At 47.2% G+C, this 13,241-nt stretch overlaps 4 protein-coding genes across 7 annotated transcripts in view; 1 reads left to right on the top strand and 3 right to left on the bottom strand.

Moving 5' to 3' along the window:
• LOC126558897 (V-type proton ATPase subunit d) overlaps positions 1–13,241 on the bottom strand; it is a 401,974-nt gene that overhangs the window by 98,079 nt on the left and 290,654 nt on the right. The gene's annotated exons all lie outside the window — the stretch shown is intronic.
• Positions 1–13,241, top strand: part of LOC126556704 (negative elongation factor D-like) — a 173,106-nt gene that overhangs the window by 156,844 nt on the left and 3,021 nt on the right. The window lies entirely within an intron of this gene.
• LOC126559767 (putative mediator of RNA polymerase II transcription subunit 26) lies at positions 4,692–8,687 on the bottom strand. Its single transcript, XM_050215944.1, has 3 exons — positions 8,439–8,687; positions 5,014–5,349; positions 4,692–4,937 (listed from the first exon to the last, which is right to left on the bottom strand). The coding sequence occupies exons 1-3, from the start codon at positions 8,685–8,687 to the stop codon at positions 4,692–4,694; spliced, it is 831 nt and encodes a 276-aa protein (XP_050071901.1).
• LOC126560800 (cuticle protein 16.5) lies at positions 12,122–13,240 on the bottom strand. Its single transcript, XM_050216755.1, has 4 exons — positions 13,184–13,240; positions 12,584–12,845; positions 12,273–12,483; positions 12,122–12,206 (listed from the first exon to the last, which is right to left on the bottom strand). Exons 1-4 carry the CDS (start codon positions 13,193–13,195, stop codon positions 12,122–12,124), a joined length of 570 nt encoding a protein of 189 aa, XP_050072712.1. The 5' UTR covers positions 13,196–13,240.

The raw sequence follows: 13,241 nt of genomic DNA, 5'->3' as shown, positions 1-13,241 counted from the left end.
AAAGATGTTTTGCTTTTGTGTTACCTTTGTTCTCCCTGAAACAGACCCCGGTTCGAAGTGGTGGTAAAACGCACGCCAACACAACCATAAAAATCCTCCTGGCAATAAAGGACATTTTTTGAGGCAGAGCACGTACACCAGATGAAAATGCAATTAATGGCTTGGGATTTCCATCTTCTTTCCATTTGCTTTGTTAGTTTTGTTTTTTTTTTTCTATTTGTGTGTGTTTGTGTGTTACGCGGTCGAGCTGCTGCCTCACACTTGAAGAATGAGGACTTTAAACAACAACACCAAAAAAACCTTCTGAAACCATTCTGAAAAGCAAAGGCCGACCTTTCCGACGAGCAAGCAAAAAGCAATCGGGCCTGGGAAAAAAAAGCTTCCTATTGCAAAGGTGATGATCTTCCGAGAAAAAAAAAACAACAACATCCAAACCCTCCCGTTAAACCTCCTCCTCTGCCCTCCCCCTCCCCCCCACCCCCGGCCGTCCTTCTGGCCGAAAGGAGGGGCTGAAGTGGTGAGTGTTCGGAAATTCGAGACATTCTTTCTAAACGATATTGCTTGTTATTTTTAGCGTAACCCCCGGGTCCAGAAATCTTCACCGGTAGAACCGATCGCTCACCTTCAGCGTGTCAGATTCGGTGAATGGGAAAAAAAAGACACGTAACCGGACGTAACAAAAGCCCCCTCAAAAAAAAAAAAAAAAAAGGTTGCCCCAAAAAGCTGCTGTTTGTGGTGGGGCGAGTCATTTTAATCCTCACAATGATAGCGTGGGGCTGGCGAAAGAAAAGCACACACACACACACACGCGCGTACCAAACCAAACTCGGAAGTCTAAAAGTTGGAAAATCAATTTCCCACTGATATTTTAATTCTTCTCCTTTTTCTCTCAAAAGCATTTTCGCATCACTTTAAGGCACTACCCTACCGGTACCCCTGAATCCGAAGCTCGGTGCGAGGGGAAACATTTTCTTCGATTTTCTTGACTTTTTCCCCCCTCTTACTTGGAGCTTCAAGACCGACTTCTGTGTCTGCCTCAAATCGCTTTCAGGTTTAATCGCAAAATCACGCTCGATAATGTCATGTTTTATTTAACTTTTTTTTTTTTCGACTGCTTTCCCCCACTCGGAGCGGCCTTTAATCGCTCGTAATTGTATCCGTACTGTGAATGGGGTCTGTTTTCAGTCTCGCAAAACAGAAATCGAAAACTGGATGACTAAAAGTCCAACGCCGATCGCATAACAGCGAGTGAAATCGGCATTATAATTGGCATGCAGATCAAGCAGTATGGCGTGCGTTATATCAATGTTTGTGATTGTGGTTTGCCACACACTTCAATCCGGGAAGAGGCCGTTAATTCGGAGGATTATCCATCAATTATTCATCACACACAGCACAGCAATTGCATAGGCGCGACACGCGACACTAGTTAGCGTTTTGCTTTACACCCTTTGCCAACAAAAATGGCGTCGAACGGGGAGGGGGGGGGGGATCGTGCGTAATCGGTAACGAAACGCCATTAACGATCGTTTCGATCGTATGCGCTAATAAATCGTTTACGAAGCAAGACAGCTCTTGTAACTCCCACTTGGGTGGATACGGTCTCTGAATTATTGTGAAACGAGCGTTATTGCAAAAAAAGGATGAGTAAAAACGGGGTCTTAAACAGCGCAGTTGAAAAGGACGATACAAAGACGCTTTTTTCTGTTCATTGGGCAAGCTTGTTTTTAAGGTTATCTTTCTACAAGAGTCTGTCAGCTTGAAAAAGTTCCTTTATATGATACAAGTTAAAAACACGCGCATGTTTAGATGAGATTTGATCAACCGTTCTGCGGTGCAGGAAGACAAACACCTTGGCATAGGGCTTTCGATCCCGACAGCTCTTTGTGTTGCAAATACCCAAACATAACCTCGACTTTTTGACTGGTTTAGATCGATTATGCACCTTTGAGAAATAGATCAGGCCTCCCACGAAAAATTTGTTTGTATTAAAGTTGAAAGTAAATTAAAGGAAAGTAATTAAAGTTAAAATATTGCAAAATCAATCAGGTAGTCTCTGCTTGTCTTGGAGAGTCCCCGCTGGCGTATTTTGCCTTTCGGAGGCCCCTAAGCGAAGTGGATGTTGGGATCCTCCAGTGACTGATTTTGCTGTGTCTGTGGAGGATGAGGGGAAGTGGGATGGTGAATGATATTAACATGGGGCTCTGCTACAACGAGGGTAGGCCCCTTATTCAGTTCGAGGCTCCCCTTACAGCGGCTTACTTTGCGTATCGTCGCTGTTAGTCCCTAATGTTGTTCTTCTTGACTCAACGACGTCTAAGTTCACCGTTACCACGTAGTTGGATAGTCAGTCCTCGCTACGGGAGGACGGTCCGGATGGGATTGAATCTTGGGTCCTGCCGTATGAAGATCGGCGCCGAGATGGTAGAGGAGCTCTAGTACTTTGAAACGATCATAACTTCTGGGAAATCGTATCCACTACAAGCTCTAGAAACTACTGCGATCCGGAAGACTCCAACAGCACACGCCGACGCCGTTGTCACCTCACCACCTTTGAAATTTGAAATAGACCTAACCGGCTAACTTAATTTCGATGAGGATAACACGATTTATCAAAACAGTTACACTAAACCTATTAAAAAGACATTCTAGACTTCAACAGCCAAGCTATGCCACTAGATAGAGCTACCTTTTTCCAAAGCAAAAGCATCAAGAAAACGACTAGAGGTACCATCCATTACTCACAACCTTACAACACTTTTCCAGCTTCGTGCAGTTTTGCATTTACCTTCGATCGCCATCATTCATCAGCGGAATACCGTTGGTAAATAAACTCAATTCCCATCACGCATTATAAAATCAAGCATCCCGCTACACCCATCAGCCATCTGCCGGACCGTCTGCCTGCGACAGAAATTCCCTTCACCAAACTGCAGATTCACAAAGTTCACCAACTCCCAGGAGAAGAGTCCTACCTTGAGTCCGTAATTAAAAAAGCAATTTAAAGTCCCGAACTTTGCGAACGTCCGGCAACCAGCAGGACTCTCCCGGCACGCGCCGGGCATGCTTCGGGACAACAGCAGCCATAAAAAAAAACAAACGCGCGATGCTTTTAACTAATAAAAACGGTCATTTTGTATCCACCCCCACCCTTGAGATTCGGACCCTTAAAATTCATTATCTTGTCACCGGGCATTAGGGCTAATGCTCCCCCCCGCTTTCGCCGATTTGCTGATTGAGTTTAACCAATAATTGCTCTTTCGTGGATGAAGCGCCCCAGGATTCAAAAATGAGATTCCAATTATCGACCAAGCTCGGGCGAAAGCTCTCACGTTCCCGGTTTGCAACAAACGCGCAACAACTGCAGGTACTTTATTTGCTATCTGCACCTGGCAATCAGATAGTTTATTATGGCGGTGTGGCGACGGTTGGCAGGCGTCTCGACCGCAAACATCTACTCACCGAAACTCGGAGGCCACAGACCACAGACTGACTCTGTGTGTGTGTGTGTGTGTGGGTTGCTGGATGCTAGGGTGTTGACAGCAAACGCTACCAAACATGGCTGCCCACCGCACAGGCCTGACGACCCTTTTATACACGGGACACTAATTGGACGTGAAGCATCCATGCCATTGGATTTTCTCCAACCACCGTCCCACAACCTGCCGATAGCTCCGTTCAATCGAAACGGATTACTCCTTCCGGTTGTGTTGTTCCTGATGCAAATTCCTATGCGTTCCGCCTCGAGGTAACTCGTCAGCACTGCGTCCATGATGTGTGTGTGTGTACGTTGTGCAGTTGGAAAATCTGTACCGCTTACCGAACCGGGATCTAAATTCGTTATTCCTGGAAACTCATTCATTCGTACCGAGATGATAATGTGAGTAGATACCAGCCGGAAAAAAAAGGCCTTACATTACAGCCTCGGCTCGACGTTTCTCCGAACAATGTGTGGTATATTGAGATGTAATTGGGAAAATAAATCATGCAGTGTGTGAATTCCCTAACCAGTTCACTATGCTTCAAAGCAGTTTTCGTACACTGATCACTTTAGATCCATTTAGAGGATTTGCACGTATCGTTTATCGTAACATCTTACTCACTAGGATCATACTGGGTAGATATCTTATAGAGGCCATGTTCACAAGTTTTCTGAAGTTTTCGTTAATTACTTTTTATCCGATCGACATCAAAATCCCCAAAGTATGGGAGGAAGCAGATCCGATCTGTTAGATCCGATAAAACCTCTTTTATATTCAGTATTCTTTCTGGATTTACAATCTTCCGTGGACATTTTCGGCCATTGAATGGCTTGCTAGACTTCGCTAATAACCGCCCAAGTTTTTATAATCAGATCTCTACTCCGGATCAGAATGGTCCGGAGGGAATTTGATCTTCGGTCCCGCCAGATGAAGACCGACGCCGTTGTCGCCCCTTCCATCGGACCGAAACCCCAACCTACCTGTCAAAAATGGACTTCAAGCTGTCAATGTAAACAATGGCTATCCATGAGACCAGCTTAGTCAACAGACCACCGAGTCACAGTATCGAGACTTCAAGTACGTAAAGAAAATTTAAGTAAATTTAGTAAAACAAACAAATTTTATTGAGAACGTTTACACTAGATAAAACAAAACAAAACGATCAAACGTTACCTAAACGAACAAAACAGTACGAAGCGAATGAAAACCCTAGAAATTGTACTTCAGCCCACCACTGCTAAACTTCACCTGCGACACCTCATTCGACGGTGAAAAGGCAACGCCGATCAGTTTAGCCGCCGTAGCCGCTTCGCCTTCGTTACCCGTCTGCTGCTGCTGGGTGCCCCGCACTCCAAACTGTCCCGTGGCCGGTTGGTACTGTGGTTGCGCAAGCAGTTCCTGCTGCCCCTCGGCACCGGTCGTCTGTTGGACGTACTCGTACTGCGGTTGTTGTTGCTTTGTTATTGAAAGATGGAGGAAATCCGAATGAAGATGACGGCACCGTGGCAGTAGTTCCGATGCGCATTCTTACCTGATTTGTGTAGGCACTCGCATCCTGTGCGGTGGGTACAGTTTGGGCAGGTGTTCCAAAGCTTCCCGTAAAGCCTTGATATTGGTTAGCCTGCGATGGGTGGTATTGTTGCTGCTGCTGTTGCTGCTGAAGGCGCTGCTGTTGCAGTCGCAGACGAATGTTGGGATTGATGTAGTTCTCCTGTACGGTGTAGTGTGGCTGGTCCGGGAACTGGGCCACGTAGCGGTTAAGAGCGTCCGACTGAGATTGTTGCTGAGGTTGCTGGCTATAGTACAACGGTTGCTGCTGCTGCTGCTGGTAAGCTTGTGCCTGGCTGCCGATAAGTGATGGATGCGTCTAAAATGGCGGAAAGTTGAGCAAACCAAAAAGTGAGTTCTGGTGGCGCATGTTGTGCATCGTAAAATACGAGACTAATTGGAAATTGATACCAGGTTAGCTTTGCTCTCAGAATTCTTGACGTGCAGTCGACTTCATTGATGTTGTTGGCTTTCCGAGAAAACCACCACAAACACTCTTCAATTATGTAGCTTTCGTTTTCCCTGTCCCGTAATGGGCAAAGTAATTTAATTATTACTTTTGGCAGAACCACAAATGCTGTGCCATCTTTGATATTAGGCGCTCGCTGTGTTTCATCTTGACCGAGGTAGTGCCTTTCCAATAGCAAAACCGAGCACGTATACATAATTAAGAGCGTCCAAAAAATCAAGTCTTGCTGTCAGCTACCGGTGTGCTCAAAATCCCGAAAAGTAACGAAATACGACAGGAAAAACACAACTCTCCTCCCCGCTGTACTCCAGCAGGCTCCGGCTCCGCACTCTTGATATGGATGTTAATTAATGAAGCATAATTTCGGCACAAGTCCTGCATTCTTGCAGTTGGGAGATACATCCGGTAATCAATAGTATAGTGGGTAGCGGTGGACCAAACCGAGACGACAGAGGACCACGCTTCCGGGTGGTAAAACATCGTCCAAAAACGTTCAAACAAACACGCAATGTACACGATAGTACGAGGCACCGGTCTCTAGGACTTCAAATGAGTGTTGCATTCATGGTAGCAGACCTAAAAGAAAGAAAGAAGCCCTTTTTTTGCCGGTAACTTTTGGTGCCTGAGTCAGCGAAGGGGAAGGAAGATTGACAATTTATGCACCGGTGCGGTGACATCCGGCACTGGTCTGGCCGAGGGCCGAGAGGAGGATACGGTGCCGTGGATACGTCAGCGGCAGAAAGCGCTGCCACGCAGAAAAATGGCACTGGATACGCGGGAGAGAAAAACACTCGACCATTCATTCCTATTTATGTCTCTATCGTCGGCTGGCAACCCTTATCCCTTCACCTTCATCTTTTCCGCTTACCTAGCCAATGTCAGAAGCATTTTCGCTTCGTTGCAAGGTGAAACTAAATGAATGTGCATTTGATTACGGTTGCTGTGATATCCTGATGGCGCGTATTCGCACCGGAGAGCGGTCCAACCATCGGTAATGGTTGCGCCATCTTGTGCACAACATGGCGGCCGTCAGTACTGGCGCAAGCCAGTGTTTGGCGTACAAGAAGAGTGCAGTTCGTTAGAGAAGGTAGACACTGGGAGCCGTTGCTTAGGGCAAGTAACGAAACTGACATTAAAAAAGAAAATAACCCAAGACCGGATGCTTCGCAAGGAGTCTACCTCCTCACGACACGGTACTTCCACCATCGGGTGCAATGGTACGAGAGCGAGGCAGCCGAATGGGAGGTACAATAGATAAAACTTAAGTAGACACCTTCAACCAGGTGCGAGCGTAGAAAAGGATGCAAAACCTGTCAGCTGAAACGTGGAGCACAACAAGAATTTCGTTCCCAGCAGCTACTGAGTATATTTTGCAGCAATTGCTTTCCACTACCTGTCACTCCGTTCATTCTTTGCTCTGCCTCTTATTAACAATCGCTTCCAAGAGTATCGATATTTATTGCGTTTTGTGCCGTGCTGTTGTTTTCGTTCCCAGTGTTGTTTTCCCTTTGTTTCTGCTCCCTTGGGCGAAGGAAAACTTCGCCGCTAATGCAATTATGCCGAACGTTGATGGATTTGCATCAGCATCAACCAACGTGCTCAGCTCACTGCACAAACCCAGAACAGTCAATAATATAAAGGATTTTTTTTTATGATGCTGCTGTTGTTTGTGTTCGCTGTTTGCCTGCGGTGAAACACCGGCGAAAATTCTACCATCCTTTGTCTGTCCGGACCGGAGGGTTTTGCTGTTTTCCAACTGCACTCGGTTCGGCCCTCGGCAAAAATCGGGCGAAGGGGGTAAAGCGAACCAAGCACACTCGATACTGTTTGCGCTGTATTTCCGAATGCTCTGCAAGCAGTGTAACAAGCACACTCAACGCCCACTTTACTGCAATGATAATATGCACACACACACACCCTTGCACACAAACAGCTTGCAAGGATTCTCTTCTCAAGTGTGTCGCAATGTGCACCGGGCACACAAGAAGTCCTCGGAGCGATATGGAAACTTTGGAGTTTTTATTTTATTTTATCGTAAACAGAGCTCAATAATCACGGCGTTGGCTTGGGTTGGGTAACTATTCGCGTCGGAAAACGTTTCTATTAACGACGGTGCTAGTGGCTAGTTGCAATGCAATTTTATTCTTGTTACATGCCTTTGCCTTCAGTTTTTATCGCCCATACATTCTTGGTTTGTGGCGGTTTGTATAGGATGGTAACGTGACAAACTGGATACGTTTGAAGAATCTCTAAGGCTGGCTGATGAAGTTGAGATAGGTTCTCCAAGATTTTTTTTTTCAAGGACACATATCAGTAATACCAGCGATCGGTTGTCAGGATCTTTGGATCGGATCGGATCTTCACACGGCAGGACCGGAGCTCAAATCCCTTCCAGACCAGTCCCCAGTAGTGAGATATGAGGTATGAGATAAGCAAACAGAATCCGAATTCTGAATTCTGATTGATACTCCAGAAAATGTTATAAGGAACTGGTTCAGATGTACAAGATTTCGAAGAACAACTAGTAATGTCCCAACTAGAAAAATGATCAACTAGTAACACGATGATGAAGGTGCCAACGGCGCCGATCTTTACAAGACAAGACCCGGGGCTCAAACTCTATTCGAACCTTTCCCTCGTAATGGTGACTGACGATCTGACTCTCCCGCTGTTTGTTGATAGAAGTACAAGACTGAAGAAGTACAAGACTATTAACATGTACATCTGAGCAATCTTTTGAAACATTTCAGCACTGACTTGACTGAAATATTTGCGAGAAAATGAGACATCGTTGCCTGTAAACTAATCACTTCATCTTGAGTCTCACCCCACTACCAGCTCCTCTCGTATGCTTGATGGCGCATCCGGCTAGGTCGGTCATTGGTACGGAGCACCAGTGTGTTTTAAAATTAAAGTCTTATCTCGATTGGTGCACTTACCAGTGTGCTTGGAATCTGTTGTTGCAGCTGTTGCGGTTGCTGTAGCTGCTGTTGCAACAGTGCACCCTGCGGTTGATTGCCGAAGTAGCGCGTGAACGATTGCTGGAAGGCGGGCAGCTTGATCGAGAAGCTGTTCTGCGAGGGATCGTTGTGGAATGACAGCTGCGCGTTCGTTGCGGATGACAGCACTATTAGCAGCACTGTCACTACCGTCAAGTTCACGTAACAGCACGCTTTGATGGACGCCATCATGTTCGATACGGAGATTAGAAACGCCAACAACACGCGTCCCGGACTCACACAGCAACACACACACAAACACACACAATCGACACAAAACACAACACCAAATCACCAGCTTAAACTGCACCCTTGCTTCCGGTACGCGCGTGTATCCCTTTAGTGTACGAGCGACTGAGGTCTCGAGGCGTATCGGTTGCGCGTTAAATACGACACCGAATTCCCGGTAACCGGTAAATCTCCCTTCCATTTTGCCAGGTTGCCAAACTGCTCAAGGGATGCTCATGGGAACAACAACATTTCCACGATAATGGTGGGAGCGTTCACACCCAGTGACATCAAAACAATGGTTGTTTTTCGAGTGCGACTACTTTGGTTCGGATTGGTTGGTTGCGGAAGATCTTCAGAACCGAACGCAGACGGCACACGGCTTTGCCAGAAACACCATTTCCGGGTACGGTAATTCACTTTCAATTTAATTTCGTACCGTCTGCGCTTCCTTCGGTCCTCTACCGTCCACCCTATCGTCTGGCCGGTTCCAGACGGCTAGTTTTGTCGCGTAAAAGCTTACGGTAAGCCGCCGAACGTGTAGCGATACCGTTGCTGTGAGGATGAGGACAACTTAGAAAGTTATTCGACTCACCACGACTCGCATTATGCCGTCTGCTGGTTGTGGCAAAGCTCCCAAGCTTTAAAATTCACCCCTCGACTAAGCCATCGAACTGCTTCTCTTTTTTGGTTTTGCTTTTGCTCTCTTGGTGCGTGAGCATGTGTCTTTAGGTAGGTGCTTTTTTTTTTATTATAACTTTTTTTTTCTTTCACAGAGTTTTGCTTCCTGAAACCCATGCGAACGTGACTGAGTTTCGATAATCGAACGCATTTAAACTCCAACATCATATTGCGCTCACCATCTTGTGTGTCTCTATCACTCAGGGGTAATACTCATACATGTAGAAAAAGGATCGAAAATGAGGCAGCCACAGTAAAGGTTCTTCATCGGAACCGAGTCACGCACGTACATTGGGAGGGAAAAAAGGATAAAAACCACCACCAACACCGCATGTTATCGCTTGCGGGTGATGATCGATCAGGGAGACTTTCACCGAATAGTTGTCACCGTGCAGTAGTGATGGACGCGACGGACGCACATCCCATTCGGGACAGTAGGTTCGGAGTCATGAGTTCGAGGCAGTGGGATTCGGAGCCTTGGGATCGGAGTCGTTGGTTCGGAGCATTCAGAGCCGTGGGTGATTTTCGGAGTCGTTGGAACTGAGTCTTGGACTTGGATCTGTGGGGACTCTGGAGCCGGTTCCGCTTATTACTGGGGAAGGTCAGAATTTTCTTCAGCCTCGGAACAGCCTTGGGCTGCTCCCAACACTACCGTGCAGCCATAAGACAACCATCATGGTGGCGTGGGAAAAAAGACCAAAGTTTGTACCAAGTAAGCCACGAAACACGAGTAAAGCAAGGCATGATTTTTACACCGCTTTTTGCTCGATCAAGTTGAACTTGATTTGATTTGCACCTCTCGTGCCCTGCCGCCCTTATCCAGCTCTCGGCCAAAAACACTGCCGAACCTAACCTCATTTGCCGACACTGTCATACACACATATGGAAGCGTAGGGAGCTCTGCGCATTGGTTTGCATTTAAATTTTCACCCATTCTTGTCACATCCCGAACAGGACCCTCTTTTTTTTTTGTCATCAGCTTTCGTTTGCTCGTTCGCTTTAGATTTCGCCCCGTACTGCTCTCGGCGCCTCCTGGTTGAGGTTTTCACTTTCGCACGGTGCGGTTTGTGCACCGGAAGGTAGCATCCACGCTTAATTCTTGCAAGTTTAATGCCGCTCAATTTTAAACGGTAACGCTGGGCTGTGAGTGCTGCTGAGGAGAAAAGAAAAACCAGCGGATCCCTTTTGTTTTGCATAATTTATGCTGGCAGCAGATCGGATGGGAGGACTTCCATTCTACAGCGACCCCCGGGCTGGATGCTGTGCTGTGGTGACAAGACGGCCACCGGTTAATGATCAGATTGTGCTTCGTACCGACGAACGGAACATCTGGATCCGGAGATAAAATGCACAGCAAACCAGTCGTCCGACGGTGCTTAGGGTGCGCAAAGTTTGTCAGGCACTTGTCGACTGTTTGACACAAAACACCAATCATTTCCCATTGGTACGATATCTACTCTTTCGTTTATAATTCATCGCCGAATGATTTAACTTCCTGAATTGATTAATTCTCACCCATTTTCAAGGCCAGCTGTTCCATTTACGCTTGTAGTTGTACAATTTGCTGGCGTTCCCGATGAAACGTTCCGTTTTATGTGTGTTTCCCCTTCACTTCGGAGGACAATTGCCGGCTTAGGGATGCAAATCTTCGCCAATGCAAAGAATGTAGCAACCAACCAGCAAGAGGAATTTGTCTTCCACTGAATCTCAAGTGGAACGTCCTGAAGTCCTTCCGATCCGGTGCGCATTGTTCGCGACTGTAGCGCGATTAAATTTTATTCCATTTTCACAGCAAATAAACCTCCCACCACGCCATCTGCTTCGCCGGAATACAATTAGCCGCTGTTGAGTTGAAAATCCACCGCACGCCGCCATCTTCCGTGAGCGCTCTCAAGCGCAGGACCAAAACTGGGAATTAAAATACTGAGGCCTTCTTTTTTCGGGTGGGAAGAGGAACAACATTTTGTTCCTGTTATTTTCTTGTTTATTTTTTTTTTATTTTCACCTGACAGGCTCACAACTGTCAGCTGGCGATGTTTCAAATGGGCGGCGCCATAAGTAATATATCCCGTGTACAACCACCATCTTGGTGCTATAAACAGATTGTGGAGATGTTGCAAGAGCCTTTTTGTTGGCTGCTTGAGTGAGCATCAGAATTCGTGAAATGATAACAACTCTAGCATCCACCATTTTGTGCTTATTTAATCAAGGTGGTTTGAGTGCTTTTTTTTTGGAGACTAGTTGTCAGACAACACTCGTCAATAATAAGTACTTACAGGCGAAGGAAAAGGCTCCGGATAGGCTGTGTTAATCCGAGATCCGCCATGTGAAAGGCGTTGCTGCCAAATCCTGCTTACAACTGCACAACCAAACATCCCGACCCCGCGGTAGGAGTAATCGAAGTAAGAAATGAAAATATCACAATAATTTCCTTACGTCCGGCGCACCAAACACTACTGCGCCACTATTCCACAATTTATTCATCCTTGCTCTTCGTCGTTCACTTCGTTCGATGCATACATGAATCTAGAGAACTTAGGTACTAAGCTGCTGTTTGACTTTGTGTGACTTGCTTCTTTTTCTTGTTGTTTTGCTTTCTAAAGGATAAAGCTATTGCTACTGCCTGCCAGCGGCATGCTCGGCCGTTCGGCTCAGTGCGAAAGTGTTCCAGTCAGGCCAGGTCATGCGGAGTCGGGATTTTTCCGGGAAGCTGCTTACCAGGCGTAGCTGGCACCGAGACCGGCGAACTGCACGACCGAACCACCGTGCACGGCAGCTACAGGAGCGGCCAGCGGAGCCCTACGAACAGAAGAAGGACGCGAGTGATGGGTACGGGTGACTGTGCGGTGGTCCCAAATTACTTACTTGTAGGCCAGCGGGGCGGCAACGGCAGCAGGGTAAGCGGCCTTAACGATCGGGGCGTGGGCAGCGTAGTGGACAGCGGGAGCGGCATAGTGTGCAGCTGGGTAGTGGACAGCGGGGGCGGCGTAGTGTGCAGCAGCTGGGTAGTGGACGGCTGGAGCGGCATAGTGGGCGGCAGCTGGGTAGTGGACGGCCGGGGCGGCATAATGGGCAGCTGGGGAAAGGGAGACGATACCGAGGATGCTGTTAGTTAGTTCATTCATCCGCTACAGCGGATGATCCGCAGTAAGATTTCGCTGGCACCTGGCACTTACCATAGGCCGGGGCGGCGTACTTAACGGCTGGGGCGTACGCATATCCATCGTTGCTCAGACGCGAGCTGTGGACGCGCACCGACGAGTGTGCGGAGTCGACGGCCTTCGAGTACTGGGATAGCACATTCTGACCGTACAGACCCTTGACGGTGTGCTCGTGCGAGGCACCGACAGAGTGGTAATCCACGCTCGGCGAAGCAATCGAGTAAGCAGCAGGTCCACCGGCACTGACGGCGGCAACGAGTGCGGCGAGGATGACAAACTGAAGAGACGAACGCGTACAATATTAGAGCTTATCATCAGAGCACACACACACACACAAACACTATCACCAACATGCAAGAGTTCTTGGCCTATGGTTCCAACAATTGTGACTATTCTTGATCCTAGAGATCCTAGAGATATTGTATCCAAAGTTCTAGCTTGCAGCAACAATCTAGAGTCCTCGTCTACAGCTCCAAAAATTCCGACTATTCTTGACCATGAACGTCTTGGGTTCTAGAGATTCGAAATTCTAGTTGCAGAGCACTATATTGGATGTTTTGTTGCACTTTTGGAGCAGTTTGAGTATTCCGCACACTTCTTCGACAATCTGCTTACCTTGAAGGCCATTTTTGCTAGAAGCTTAGGTGGGTTGATTGGAATTTGATTGAAGACT

The sequence above is a fragment of the Anopheles maculipalpis genome, chromosome X (genome assembly GCF_943734695.1).
Source record: "Anopheles maculipalpis chromosome X, idAnoMacuDA_375_x, whole genome shotgun sequence".
NCBI lineage: Eukaryota > Metazoa > Arthropoda > Insecta > Diptera > Culicidae > Anopheles > Anopheles maculipalpis.
The sequence above is the reverse complement of the archived record's forward strand: the minus strand, read 5'-3'. Positions and strand labels throughout refer to the sequence as shown.

What these genes read in the sequence shown, in the direction of transcription:
- LOC126559767 (XM_050215944.1), bottom strand. Translation starts at nt 8,687, where the DNA reads ATGGCGTCCATCAAAGCGTGCTGTTACGTGAACTTGACGGTAGTGACA. An exon ending in AACAGATTCCAAGCACACTG is followed by an intron (nt 5,350 to 8,438) that starts GTAAGTGCACCA and finishes CCGCCATTTTAG; the next exon opens with ACGCATCCATCACTTATCGG. An exon ending in CGAGTGCCTACACAAATCAG is followed by an intron (nt 4,938 to 5,013) that starts GTAAGAATGCGC and finishes TCAATAACAAAG; the next exon opens with CAACAACAACCGCAGTACGA.
- LOC126560800 (XM_050216755.1), bottom strand. An exon ending in GTACGCCGCCCCGGCCTATG is followed by an intron (nt 12,484 to 12,583) that starts GTAAGTGCCAGG and finishes CCCTTTCCCCAG; the next exon opens with CTGCCCATTATGCCGCCCCG. An exon ending in GCCGCCCCGCTGGCCTACAA is followed by an intron (nt 12,207 to 12,272) that starts GTAAGTAATTTG and finishes TTCTGTTCGTAG; the next exon opens with GGCTCCGCTGGCCGCTCCTG.